The 14,774-nt window shown below is 35.4% G+C and overlaps 1 protein-coding gene across 9 annotated transcripts in view; it reads right to left on the minus strand.

Annotated features, from left to right (window-relative positions):
- LOC132151500 (brain-specific angiogenesis inhibitor 1-associated protein 2-like) overlaps positions 1-14,774 on the minus strand; it is an 83,885-nt gene that overhangs the window by 29,552 nt on the left and 39,559 nt on the right. For all 9 annotated transcript variants that reach the window (XR_009436414.1, XR_009436416.1, XM_059559650.1 and 6 more), the window contains exons 4-5: positions 2,066-2,127; positions 1,058-1,129 (exon numbers count right to left, since the gene is read on the minus strand). Coding sequence is in view for 7 of the 9 variants with exons in the window: in XM_059559650.1 (XP_059415633.1) it covers positions 1,058-1,129; positions 2,066-2,127 (134 nt within the window). In the remaining 2 variants the exon portion in view is untranslated. The remainder of the gene's footprint in view (positions 1-1,057; positions 1,130-2,065; positions 2,128-14,774) is intronic.

A 14,774-nucleotide genomic window follows, 5' to 3' on the forward strand; every position in this document is an offset into this window, starting at 1 on the left:
CACAGTCTAAAGATATCTCCCTCAGCACTGCTCCAAACATACAATAATCTGCCACAAATTGTGTATTTTCATTTGTTGAAAATAGTGGAAATAGGAGTGAAGTGAAAACAGGGTCGTTGCTATACAAGAAAACAAGACGTATTTCTACATGATCTATGGGTGTGTTTGGAATGGCAAACTAACTACTAAAAAGAAGTCACACAATTTTTCTTTCGTTTCTGTAGCTCCACTAGCTGTGTGTTTGAATCAAGAAACGTGTGCTGATAAGTTGCTTTGCATAAAATAATATGCCAAATGCATAAATGTAATTTGTTTGCAAATAGTCCGCTACATTTGGCAAAATGTGAAGCATGTAACCAAAGCAGAGTCAGCAATGTCATCCAGTTTTTTTATTTTTTTTATTCTTGGCTCAATATTTCATCAGACTGCCAAAAGGAAAGACAAAATTTTACTCAGAAACACTGCTAAACATCCATACTGCCACTACAAAAGTTTGGCATTAGTAACATTTTATTTTGAATTGTTTTAAAGAAATAAATATTGTTATTCAGCACGGACACATTTAATTGCTCAAAAGTGACAGTAAATACAATGATAATAATAAGAAATATTTCTTGAGCAACAAATCATCATATCAGAATGATTTTTGAAGGATTGTGAGACACTGGAGTAATGATGCTGAAAATTCTGCTTTGCTTCACAGGAATAAATTACATTTCGAAATATATTCAAACAGAAAATAGTAATTTTAAATTGTAAAAATATATTACATTTTGTACTGAACATAAGAGACCTATGGGTAATTTCATTCCTACTGTGATTTAACAATTGTCAGTTTAAAATGCCTTGCACAACCCGTTTTACTTTCATAATCTCATGCATTTTCAAGTGAAATAGAAAACGTAGAATGGTGTTATTCTTATTCTGAAAAGTGTGTGTGCAGAGAGTGTGTGTGTCGGTTGCTCCGATAGAGGAATGTGTATTACTAAAGTAGAGGAGAAGCACTTCTGTCAGTCTGTTAGGTTATCAGAAGGAGTGGGATGTGCTGTGGACTCACAGTCAGGTATCTTGCGTCCAAATCCACCTTCTTCTCCAGCTCCGACAGCAGCTCGTTGTGGAAGCATTTCAACTGTATCAAAATGGAGAAAAAATTGCGTAAGTTTGTTAAAAATGGGCTTTTAAGATCCTTAAAACACAGATTTGTGCAGATTGTTCAAACATACCTAGAAATGTTACATGTTCAGTACACTATCAATAACATTTTTAGAATAATGTTGATAAGCACAGAAAATTAGTCATCCCTCAATGTTTTGGTTACATTAAAAACCACAACTGAGCATTCCAGAAGGTTTTATATCAGAAACGTCAAGGTTGTATATTTGTTTCGCGGTTACATCGGGAGCAGTATGTAATGATGCCAGCTATCAGGTGAATTGGGTACTGCAGTCCAAATTGAAATTGGAGAGAGTTGTTTCTCCCACCCCTCCTCTTTGACATTCACGCGGGTTGCCAGATTGAAGACACACAGCGCAATTGACAATGGAAGGTGGCAATTTTGATTTATACAATTTTAGAATGCCTCTAGTCAGGTAGAATCTGCAATGTCTGACCCAGTCTGTTTTCCCGCTTCCATGGCTGCATTACGCTGTATTTTCCACCACCTGGCAACCATGGGTGTTAAAATACTAATGGGTAAAATGGCAGAGGGCGGAATCAAACAAAACCAAACAAAAAACACGTTATAATAACTGGCTGTAGCATTGTTTTTCACACAAACTCATTTCCTAAATATCTGCAAATATATAGTATTTTTATGCTTTCATACATAAAAAAAATAACATACAGCACCTTTAATTATTCAGGGATAACATGTTTGGTTATTTGAATTACAAACTTGTGTAAATCCTTTTTGAGTTTGCTCCATGTATACTGTGATTTACATTAAAATCCACTGGATTTAATTTATATTGAACATGACAAGATGGTAAAATTTCTAATCTAATCTATGCAAAATAGATACTTTCAAAAAGATGCAAAATGGATGGCAGTCAACTAAAGTACAGACCATTTCCTCTAACTGCATTTGAATCTGTCGGTGGACCTCTGCCATCTGGAAAAGCACATCCCCTGCAGAGAAGAGGGACAGATGTTAGTTAAGAGAGAGAACAACAGGAAATTGACTCAAAATCATGTGATTCAAGTGAGAACAAATGCAGAGAGGTTAAAGAGACAGTTAGATCGAGTTAGGGTGGAGTAGGCCAGAAAGAAAGATAGAAAGAGGGAGAGAGGCAAGATAAATCCCAACGTGCATTACAATCATGCCATCATACACACACCACAGACGGGCAAACACAGGGACAATGACACGGAGACAACAGGGTGGAGAACAAAGACAGAAACTCAAAATATAAAGCATGTCAAAACAGGGTTTCAAAATTTCAATGTATTAAAGCAACATTTCACTGAAAAACTGTCCTTTTTACTCACCATATGCTGTTGTTTTTCTGTGGAAAGATATCATGTAACTTCTGAAGGCTTTCATATGAAGCTTGACAGACATGGTCACTTTGAACTGCATTTTTATATTAAGGATTCCTCAAAAATGATCTTCTTGCATCCCGCAGAAATAAAAACAACAGCATATGGGTTTGGAAAGCCATGTAAATACTGAAAGAATTTACATTTTTGAGTGAACTACTCTTTTAAACAGAACCAAACAAACTCGCCTAACATGACTGTAAATTACAAATCAGTTTCGTTTTTGTGTTGTCAAGTGCTTTTCCTGCAAGGATGGCTGTCAGAATGTTGTGAAACTCTTTGCAAAAAAGTAAAGTAAACTAAAACAGGAAGAAAAGGACCAAACAAAAAGAGGCCATGCAGCTGGTGGAAGTTGTGTTGTTTTTCATATACCTACATGCTGCTGCTTCTGAATATGCAATGCATTGTGAAGAAAGGAACAGACAGTGAGCAGAGCACAGAGGAGACACTGTGAAAAGAACACACAGCAATGGAAGACAACAGCGAGCCGCCTTGACCTCCTCTCATCTCAGCATGGCAACCTAAAGTTAGGTGTACAGAACCTCTCCAAGCATGGTGCAAAGCAGATCTCATGTTTGCGCATGCTTGAACACTTCATACGTGACAATTTAACAGTCAGTCCAGTATAACAACACACATCGCACCCCTGCACGCTTGTTTACACCACAGACGCGTGATAGAAAAGCTCTCGCTGAAGAGCAGAAGCACTGGGTTCAGAATTATAGTCTGTTGATTCCTCTGAGAGAGGCTTCTGGAGAGATCAATGATGACTAGTTTGACCAAAAATGAAAGTTCTGTCGATGTTCATTCATCCTCATCATGTTCTGAACCAATATATGTTCTATCTTCCATGAAAGAGAAAAAGGAGATATTTAGGCGAATGTCCATGCTGCTCTTTTCCATACGACAAAAGCAGACAGTGGTCAGTAGCTTTCAAACAAAAAAAAAAGATGGAAAATAGTCAACCAAATTATTATTATTATTTTTTTTATGGCCAGTGACAATGTTTTAGAGAGCAGGGTGTTTGATGGCAGATGGAAGGCTTTTATGATATTTCTGATATTTAATAAAAAAATAATAAGCTGCTAAAATCATTTATTTATTTAAATATTTTATTTTAAATAATATAAACAATATAAAAACATTTAAAATATTTAAAAATTAAACCTGTAAAATAAATACAGAGTTCTGGCATGAAACTCTAGATGGCACAGTCCGATAGGTCTAACTCAGTCTGACCTAATGACATTATTATCACACGGCACAGCTGATTGGTTCTCTCCTGTATCGGTAACCAATAAGCTAGCTGCTCAGCGTTCAAATCTATGTCTAGGGCTTACCATAGCAGTGCAGCTTGCTTCAGAAACCCTCCACCTTCCCCAGCTCCACCTGTATAGATCTGCTACGAGGTGATTCATGTATACTATATAGGGGTTACTTCAAGTATGTTATATTTACAGCAGCAATATTTCTTACATTGTCACAGCGGATGTATTGGCAGTAGCAAATCTCGGTTCTTGCTCTGCCAAGGCAGCGTAGCAGATCTATTCGGCCAAGGCCAAACACATTAACTTTGTCATGTACATTACCACGCCAATCCTTCCAAGAGATTTATATTTTAGATAGGAACTTAAATTATATTAGATAAGAATCAAAAATTCTTATCGCAGCATTTTTCACAAATAATAATAATAAAATAGTTAATAACATGATTTAAAAGGAAACTGTAACCAATTATACACTCATTAATCTCATAAAACCAGGAAATACAATTTTTATATACAGTAAACAGTGAATATGGCATGGATGGCATGAAAGGCAAATGCCAAAAAAATGCCAAATACTGGCTTTTGACTACTAGAAAGTCCCACAAAAGATTATATTCTCATATTCCCAGTATTCAAGAGTCATTTGCTAGCTTATGAGAGCAACAGAACAAAAAAAGTCATTTTAATGAAAATCTTACTCTCTGTTATAGCAATGAAGTGAACTTCATTCTAAAATTACTTTTAGAATGTTTAGAATTTTTGCGCATGCTTGAACACTTCATACGTGACAAAGTTGTTGTATGACCACAAAAATTACATTGCACTGAGCAAAGATTTTATTGAGGCGGTTTTGTTTTTGAGTAAAAGAGCAGCGTGAAGATTCTTCAAAATCTCTCCTTTTGTAGTCCATGGAAGCCATAACAGATTTTCTAAATATAAATGGTAAATGGGTGAACCCATTCCTTTAAGGGTCACACAACTGTTACAGATCACAATCTTGAGTTTCACACTCTATTCTTAATTATGATCTCTATGTGCATGTTAAAGGTAAAGAAAAACACATACAAATGAGCTTTGCAGTCTAAAATCATTCAATCAAGCAGACATCGTTTGAGAAAGCTTTACAGAACAGGAACGAAAAAGACTCAGAACAGAGGGAACACGGCACTATAGAGAGACAGAGACAACTGCACATTTTGTTCTCTCGTTTATTCATTTCCATTTTCAATCCATTCCTCAAATGCAAGAAATTGCTAAACAATTCACACACTCCCATCATCTTAAGCTTATCTGAAACATTACAAATCAGAGAAACCTCAATTCACAAGAGTGAAACTGGCTGATATGTAATGCTTTTTATCTGTCCTGGCTAGTAAACACGACACTTTAATGACAAAAAAAAAAGTTGTTCTATTAAAGTTATTCTGACACTGATATTCGAAATAATAATCCAAATGATTTCAGTGGCTTGACTGCAATTAATCTAGTGATTGAAACATGCAAATCACACAGGTACATGGTGCATACGTAGTGATGACGTTATGTCATCTCATCTCCAGGACAAACAGTGGCATCTCTCATAAGTCTCAAAGCATGGCACCTAAAGCGATTAAAGAGAATCAGCCGTGCTCAGGCTTACAATCTAAAGAGGTCTTTTGACTTGGTACTCAAACACACAGATACACACAGGTCACTCCTCTTCTAGTCCTTAATCTGATTCTCTACACACAGCTCAAATTTGTTTTTTGTTTTTTTTTCGTGTTTTTTTTTTCTGTTTGTGACTTTAATTATTATTATTAAAAAATGTATTTTTTTGTTGTTGTTTTTTTTAGGACAGGGTTTATCACCCTGGCATTTTTGAGGCAAATACACAAAAAGTAATCCAGAAATCCAGAAAACTTTCACTCATAAATAAAAAAAAACTAATTAAGCAGTGAAAAAGGTTTGTTAAAGTATTTCTGAGTACAATACGGAAACTGCATGGGCATCTATGGTTAACTCTTCTCATATCTGTGTGAAAATAAGTGTATAATTAAAACAGTTCATTGTTAACATTTAAACGTCACTTCCAAGAAACCCTCCAGTGTACATGTGACAGAGTGGAGCTTCCTTACACAGAAACACAGACACACCCAAACCTTCCTTCCTGATACATTCTGGAAAAGCTTCTTCCGCGATCCACCTTTAGATCATTTATTCACTTTGCAAGCAGATTTGAAAGCCTGATTTTGTTTGGCTCGAGTTAAAGAAGTCAAAGGAAATGAGGTCCGAGGCAGTTACCAAATAAAAATAAATCAGCGAAATATTGTCTATATAAAAATGCTGATATCAGACCTTACATAGAAGATCTTTGATCTGATATGTAGTTAAAGATGTGCAGCGAGTTTTAACAGCAAAACCACAAAGCAAAAGCCTTTGAGAAAAAGAGCCTCAGCTTTGAAGTGTCTGACAGGAGCTCTTTGTATGCAGGTACTTTAAGCTCTTTATAATGGACTTGTGACATCCGCATTCTCTTTGCTTTGAGCGCAGCTGCCTTCCTGACTGACAGACAGCAACAGGCCAGAGAGGAGTCACGGTCACTGCAGAGAGCTCGACATGGAAAGCCAGAACACACACACACACACACACACACACACACACACACACACACACACGCGCACACACACAATATCTCAGGGCCTGTCAGGGCCGTCTCCCTTTCTCCCTCACAATCCTCAACCAGCGAGAACAATGGATAGTGAGGCAGGTTTGTTAAAACAATCCAAAAAATAAAGCATACAGAAATAAAAGGAACTATTATTATTATTCTTATTATTAAGACATTTTAATATGGCAGCTTTATCACCCTAAAATTTTTGGAGACAAAAAAAGAACGATTTTAAATAAGTTAATAATAGTAAAAAATATATATTAAATTTATTTAATTAATATTAATAATTATTAGTTATACATTTTTTTTTTATTAAGAAAGATTTATCACCTTGACAATTTTGAGACATACATATATATATACATATATATATATATATACATATATATATATATATATATACATATATATATATATATATATACACAGTACAGACCGAGAGTTTGGACACACCTTCTCATTCAAAGAGTTTTCTTTATTTTCATGACTATGTAAATTGTAGAGTCACACTGAAGGCATCAAGGGCTATTTGACCAAGAAGGAGAGTGATGGGGTGCTGCGCCAGATGACCTGGCCTCCACAGTCACTGGACCTGAACCCAATCGAGATGGTTTAGGGGTGAGCTGGACCGCAGACAGAAGGCAAAAGGGCCAACAAGTGCTAAGCATCTCTTGGGGAACTCCTTCAAGACTGTTGGAAGACCATTTCAGGTGACTACCTCTTGAAGCTCATCAAGACAATGCCAAGAGTGTGCAAAGCAGTAATCAAAGCAAAAGGTGGCTACTTTGAAGAACCTAGAATATGACATTTTTTCAGTTGTTTCACACTTTTTTGTTATGTATATAATTCCATATATAATTCCACATGAGTTAATTCATAGTTTTGATGCCTTCAATGTGAATCTACAATTTTCATAGTCATGAAAATAAAGAATTCTTTGAATGAGAAGGTGTGTCCAAACTTTTGGTCTGTACTGTATATATATATATATATATATATATATATATATATATATATATTAGGGGTTAAACGGTTCACAAAATTCACGGTTCGGTTCGATACAATACACTGGTGTCACGGTTCGGTTCAGTACGGTGCGGTTCGGTACGTTTTAAGATACAGCAAAAAGAAAAAAATTGGCAGATAAATTTCCTTGATTTTTAAAAAATGTTTTATTTATTAAAACTAACAAAGTATTTTTTTTTTACATTGAACAATGATGGAGCTATTCTTTACCCATCTTCTATGGTGTTTTCTTAGCAGCATACTGTATAAAACAAAAACAGCTCCTTATAAAAAAAAAAGGAAAATGTTATATTATTGTAGTAGTTATGAACAAATACAAAGATGTAACTTTTTATATGGAACTCTATAACTCTTTATATTGAGTGTGTTTTTACTCAATTGGTTCTCTATAGGGCTTATGTTTTTTGGAACATAGCAGGAATTACGGTCTGTCTGAAATGGGCTCGTGAAGGAATATTGTAACGGGGCTCAATCCAGGGAATCCTGGAATCCTGTAACAGGGAATCCAAAGTGCACCCAAACACCAGACCTGTTGGTTATTGGAGGATCTTCTATTTCTGGTCTGTTAAACGCATTAGCCATTTTGCACCGAGCCTTCAGCGCGTACTGAGTGAGCGAGCGCCTGACTGAGTAGCCTAACATAAACATATAAGTTGGTGTTTTTTTCTTCCTCGGGGGTGTCAGGGGCGTTGCCTGTTACGTCGTTTGGGTTATTGGGCTACCTTGTTGAACGCATATCATTATATTTCACAACATTTTTTTTATTTTCCAAATATAATTAATTAGTCCAACGAACCGTTCGGTCCATAATGCGTACCGCGTACCGAACCGAAAGCCTCGTACCAAACGGTTCAATACGAGTACGCATATCGTTACACCCCTAATATATATATCTATATATATATATATATATATATATATATATATATATATCTATCTATCTATATATATATATATATATCTATATTAGGGATGCACCGAATATTCGGCCACCGAAAATTTTCGGCCGAAAATGGCCAAAAAGTGCATTTTCGGTTTTCGGCCGAAACACTTTTATAACCGAAACAACACGGCCGAAATGTTATGATGACGCAAACAGAAACCGCGACCTGCACGTGCACCTGCATAGCGCAGACCACGAGCTCCCCGCGTCATTCACTTCACACCAGTGGGTCTTAATAGAGAACATTCTCTCTATTCTTATTCCTTTATTCGCAGCACTAAAGCGTCTCCTAACAAAGAGATTGAGACGGACCACGAAGTGAAAACAAAGAAAAGTACAGTCTTATAGAGTCTGTTAGCACACGTCTCACTGAGATCTTTTCGGATCCTCCGCACTTCATCGCGAATGTGCTTGATCCGCGTTATAAAGACCATTACTTGGACGCGGAAATATGGCAGAGCACACGAGAAATGCTCCAGGCCACGCTGGATGCGGAGAACCCGCGTGGAGACGGAGAAGCGCCAAGCGCAGGAGACTGAGATCAGAGCGCAAAAAAAAAAAAGACTCGTCTCTGCATATATAATACACACACATATACATATACATGCATAATATCAGATTGTAGCCATATTTCTGCTAGATTTTTTGCTAGATTTCTGCTTTAATTTGATAAAAATGTTTATTTATGCCCTGGCCCTATTTAAATACACTCTCTCAAATATTTCTCAAATGTCAGGCAGATGACAAGCTCAACTGCTCAACAGCTAGATGGTTATCTGTCTGAAGTCCCCATCCCCAGAAGTGATAACAGTCTTGCCTACTGGAGAAGTAATGCACTTTCTAGTACTACAGAGAAAAATTTCAAATGCTCTTCACCTAAATGCACTTTTTATGAGAGAACAGTTAATTTTAAAACCTTTCTGCAGGCCAGTAGGCCTGTACATTATTATTTAATATACAGATGAGTGGGATTAAATTTTAGTTTGAATTTTATTTTATACTGTGCATTGTTGCAATGTGCTTAATAAATATTTGCATAATTTGTAATTATGCATTTTTATGTTTTTTTATAATTTATGTAATTGTAATTATCTTTGAAACTTTAATATTAATTTATGCAATTGCAATGTTTTAATTTTAGTAAAGTTAGTACACGGTCATAGCAATAAATGCAATGGTACTAATAATTGGGATAATTTCTTTCGGTGTTTCGGTTTCGGTTTTCGGCCTTGGTTTTCTCTTTTTCGGTTTTCGGTTTCGGCCAAGAATTTTCATTTCGGTGCATCCCTAATCTATATATATCTATATATCTATATATCTATATATATCTATATATATCTATATATATCTATATATATCTATATATATCTATATATATCTATATATATATATATATATATATATATATATATATATATATATATCTATCTATCTATCTATCTATCTATCTATCTATATATATATATATATATATATATATATATATATATATATATCTATCTATCTATCTATCTATCTATCTATCTATCTATATATATATTTATTAATAATAGTAGAAACACAAAATGTAATATGAATAATATTTAATTAATATTTATTATTATTATTATTATGCAAATATTATGAAGGCATTTTTATTAGGACAGCTTTATCATCCTGACATTTTTGAGACACACGCAAAATAATTTTTTATATCAATTAATAGTAATCAATGATGATTATTGAAAGTTTATTATTATTAAGTACTTTTATTAGGATAGCTTTATCATCCTAAAATTTGAGACACACAAAAAATAGTTAAATTAATCATGTTATTAAAATAATACTAAATATGATTAATTTACAATTATTAATATAATTATTAATAATAATAATAATAATAATAATAATACATTTCTTAAACTTATTAATTTACAATTATTAATATAATAATAATGATAATGATACATTTCTGAAACTTCATAAGTACTTTTTTTATATAACAGTTTTATTATGCGGACATTATAAGTATGCAGATAAATCAATAAACAAACAAACTCCCAACCTCCAGAAACCTTTATTCAAAAATGAAAAACTATCTCTATCCTCTGTCACAATCCGCAACGAGGGGTGAGTAATAGATCCGTGTCAGAGGGCAGGTTCTCTTGGGATAATCTGCGCCTGCGTCTTGCATGTCTCTACTTGGACAGAAAAAATGCGTGTGCATTTGGATCAAGTCCATCTAGTCAAATAAGTTGCCCTGTACTTCTTGCCACAAGCTCACCTCGCCGGCTTCGTATGCAAACATTTGTCAGAACATCTGAAGAGCAGGAGTGTCATCACTAACAGAGAGCCGCAGGCAAACCTGACAGGCCGGACCAGTCTGGGAGGAGGAGAGCAGAGTGAAGCACTGACAACGGTCAAGTGTGGAGCGCTGCAGGGTGTCATGGAAACAGTCGAAACGCTCAGGCTGCCAGCCAAAACCTGATTCTGAAGAACAAAATGGAGGATTCTGTGTATCAGCTTAACATAGATGCGTCAACTCCTTTATCTATTTGTACAGCGAGCAGATTACATCATTCCCCACTGTGCAGCACCTGACAAAAAACATGCATCCCATAGTGCACTGGTGCATCCACTACATCAAACAGCTCTTAGCTGTGTCACACTGTATTGCGTGTGCAGTACTCATTCACACATGCAATAATTTTAATCACTGGAGGTCATCAAGTGGCTGTATTTTTGTATTTTCATAATGCTGGATGCTCTAATACTACTGGTGCAATGCATCTAAATGGAAAATCTGAACACAAATCAGATGCATTATTGAAATAAGATGGCATTATATTTTAATGAAGTGAACAGTTTTCTTGCGGATTAAAATGTATATTATGCACCGGAAAGTTCATGATTGATCATACTGTACCAAGAACAGGATGGGCATGAGAAATATATGGTAAAAATGCACGGTAAAGCTGCTTATCAGAACAATCTCTTGCGATGCAGATATTTATGAAGCCCAACACAAAAATCCCATTATTTTCTGCACACAGCTGCGGCTCTTTCATGCAGCAACAGAATGAAAGCACAACACGAGCCTGCTGCTAAGATCACACCAGGAGTGTTCAATCCTGCTCCTGAAGGCCAATCAGCCTGCAGTCTCGCTCCAGCACCAATTAAACACACCTGAACCAGCTAATCAAGGTTTTCAGGATCACCAGAAACTTCCAGGCAGGTGTTTTGAAGGTATATGTTTAGGAAAGTGCCCTTTGCAGTAGCAGGGACGTAGATGTATGAAACCAGCCAACAACAATCAAACATGCTCTCTAGAACATCCTCTGGCTATTGTAGGGAAGTCTGATTCATCTGAATGAGACTGTCTGTTTGTTTGGATGATTCATTTGAATTAATTAATAAAAAATAAAAAAATAGATTCACTGAATCACAGTCATCATTACCATTGTTAACAGAAGACTTGTTGTAGTGAAAAGAAAACACATTTAGTTACATAACAGTTCTTTTACTATTTTGCCTGCAGTTATACAAGCATTATTTTGTTTTAAATTTATACATTTATGTATTCAAGTTTGAAGGAATCATTTTTTTGTACTAGATAAAGAGTGCTCCTGAATCGCAAATCATGTGATTTATCATTTATCATGTTTTATTATTTGCCTGTCTTAACTAGTTTCAAATATACTTAGCTATTATTTGTTAGTAGCAAAACGGGTAAATATAAATACATACATGTGCATAAAAGAGCTGTCATTTCATAGCAGTAGCACAGTTCATATCTTAGTTCTTATACTGTGTATATACTATAGTATGGAAACACTGTCATATTCCTTGGACCATGGCACGCATAACATTGTGATCATTACAAGATACGACAAAGAATATTTAAGCACTTCTGAGCTGTTTTCAAAAAGATGCCTACATGTATGTGTTTGTTTGTGTACAGGTATTCCCTACAATATGGGGACCAAAGTTTGACCTTGTGGAGAACGTTTTTGGTTCTCATGATGAAAACAGCTTCTAAATCATACAGAATTAAGTTTTTTAAAAATTGAAAAAACGTTTTCTGTGAGGGGTAGCTTCAGGGCTAAGGGGACAGAAAATACAGTTAGAAAATATAATATAACAATTATTTTGTATTGGGAATATCCCCATAACACTTGGAAGCCAACGTATGTGTGTGTGTATGTGTGTGTGTGTGTGTGTGTGTGTGTGTGTGTGTGTGTGTGTGTGTGTGTGTGTGTGTGTGTGTGTGAAGAAGAGTTGTTTAATGATAAAATTGCTGGAGATCAGCCATGTCAGGTCAGGGATCCTGTCCTACTGACCCAGTAAAATCTGCCGTGACTTTTTCACCTCAGCATGTAGGACAGTTTCAGTGCTGTTCAGAGACACAGATCACTGAACTCAGTTCAGCTGAAGCCAGCAAACTAGGAGGAGAGCAAAAACCCAATCTAAAGGCAGAAAAACTGCCTCTTGCACAGCTTTAGGGAAAAAAAACACTACAGTGTTTTTCTGTAATCATTAATATACTCTTATATAATACTTTGGGATTTATGAAAGATATACTTAATGGCACAAATATGCAAGTAGTACCATAGTAAATCAATCAAATAATAATTCAATACCATGGCTTGAAAACAAAGTACTACATACAATATAATTCCAACCAAAACAGAAATGCAAACCTGTGGTTTTTCAAGGCTTTTGTGATCGTGAGCACATCTTTGTGTTTGTTTAGGCTTTGTTCACCATAAGAAGCTTCAGGATTTGAGGATGGTGAAAAGAGGGAAAAGAAAGCGGTGGAGATCAGAGAGTGTGTAATCCTGACAGACAACACAAGTGTGTGAATGTAGCCATTAGAGCTGACAGAGATGCTGCTTACACATCAATCTGCAATTTTTTGGCAGATTTGGCAGTGAAGGGCAAGTGTGAGGGATCCTCTCGGCACAGCCTGTGCTCCTCAGCTGATGGGAGGTGGAAACGCTATGATAGGGCTAATGTGAGGTACCAAGGCAAAAGCACATACAGCTGCTGGAATGAGCCTGAGACATGAGAATAGAACTGAATTACACCAATGAAATCCAGCGGCTTCACACTCTTTCTCTGAATCAGCCTGTTCTTTGCAGAACCTTCTGCCTGCCTTGTTGTGATGTGTTTGATGCAGAACACTGACTGATCCAGATGACCTCAGGTCTGTCTTGACAAGAATACACCAACACAGCGCAGTTTAAAGGCCAGGGGCTGTGGCATTTTATTGTTTTCTCTCTAAAGTCCACTCATAATAATTTAGCTTTACTTTAGTTTATATTGTCAAACCTCAGACCCTTGAACAGTCTGTTTCTACTAATGTAGTGTATAAAAAGTCACTATTAACACATTTTAGAGATGTAAAATGTTAAAGAAGTTTATGTTCATAAACACTGTATTTATTTGATAACTCTTCTGAAGAAAATACAGAAGAAAACTGTAATATTCTGAAATATTATTGCAATTTAAAATAACTGTTTTCTATATTGTAATACTTTAAAATGTATTTTATTCCTGTGATGCAAAGCTGAATTTTCAGCAGCCATTAGTCCATTACTTGATCACATGATCCTTCAGAAATAGTAATATGCTGATTTATTATCAATATTGAAAAGATATACTTTTTTTTTCATGATTCTTTGGCGCAAAAAACAAAAAACAAAAAAAAAAACAGAATTTATTTAAATTATCAGCATTTATTTCAAAAAACAAAGTTCGGAGTCAGTCATTTTTTTCTGATTAATACTTTTATTAAACTAAGATTTGGTAACTTGATAAAAAGTGATAGTATATAATTTTATTGTTAGAAAAGGTTTCCATTTTAAATGGGCCTAAACACTGTACCTTTTAACTTTTTATTTATTAAAGAATCCTGAAAAAGTATTGTAGGTTCTATTTTCAAAATTGATAATAAATTAGCACATCAGAATGAATTCTGAAGGATCAAAAATAAAATCTAACTATATAAATTAAATCACTTTTACCACTGATGACCACACTGACCTCTTATTTTCTCAAAAGTAAGAAAAACCTTCTGTCTTCCATGAAAGAAGAAAAAAAAAAGCCAACTAAGGCAAACACAAAAAGAAAGGTGTTATTATAATAACAGCAATTGAGAGGAAGCCATCTCTGTAATAAAGTACTGCAGGATGAAAAGCAGAAAGCCTTTAATTTCACGGGGCTACAGAAGCTTATTAACGATTCCAGCTCGGAGCTCTATGAAAGTCACGCCAGACGCAGCATATATACAGCATGGCTCAAGACACCCGGCACATATGTCAAGACAGCAAATCAAGGGCAAGGTGAGGGAGTGCGTGTGGGCCCTCTT

Source organism: Carassius carassius, chromosome 1 (assembly GCF_963082965.1).
Source record: "Carassius carassius chromosome 1, fCarCar2.1, whole genome shotgun sequence".
Classification (NCBI taxonomy): Eukaryota; Metazoa; Chordata; class Actinopteri; order Cypriniformes; family Cyprinidae; genus Carassius; species Carassius carassius.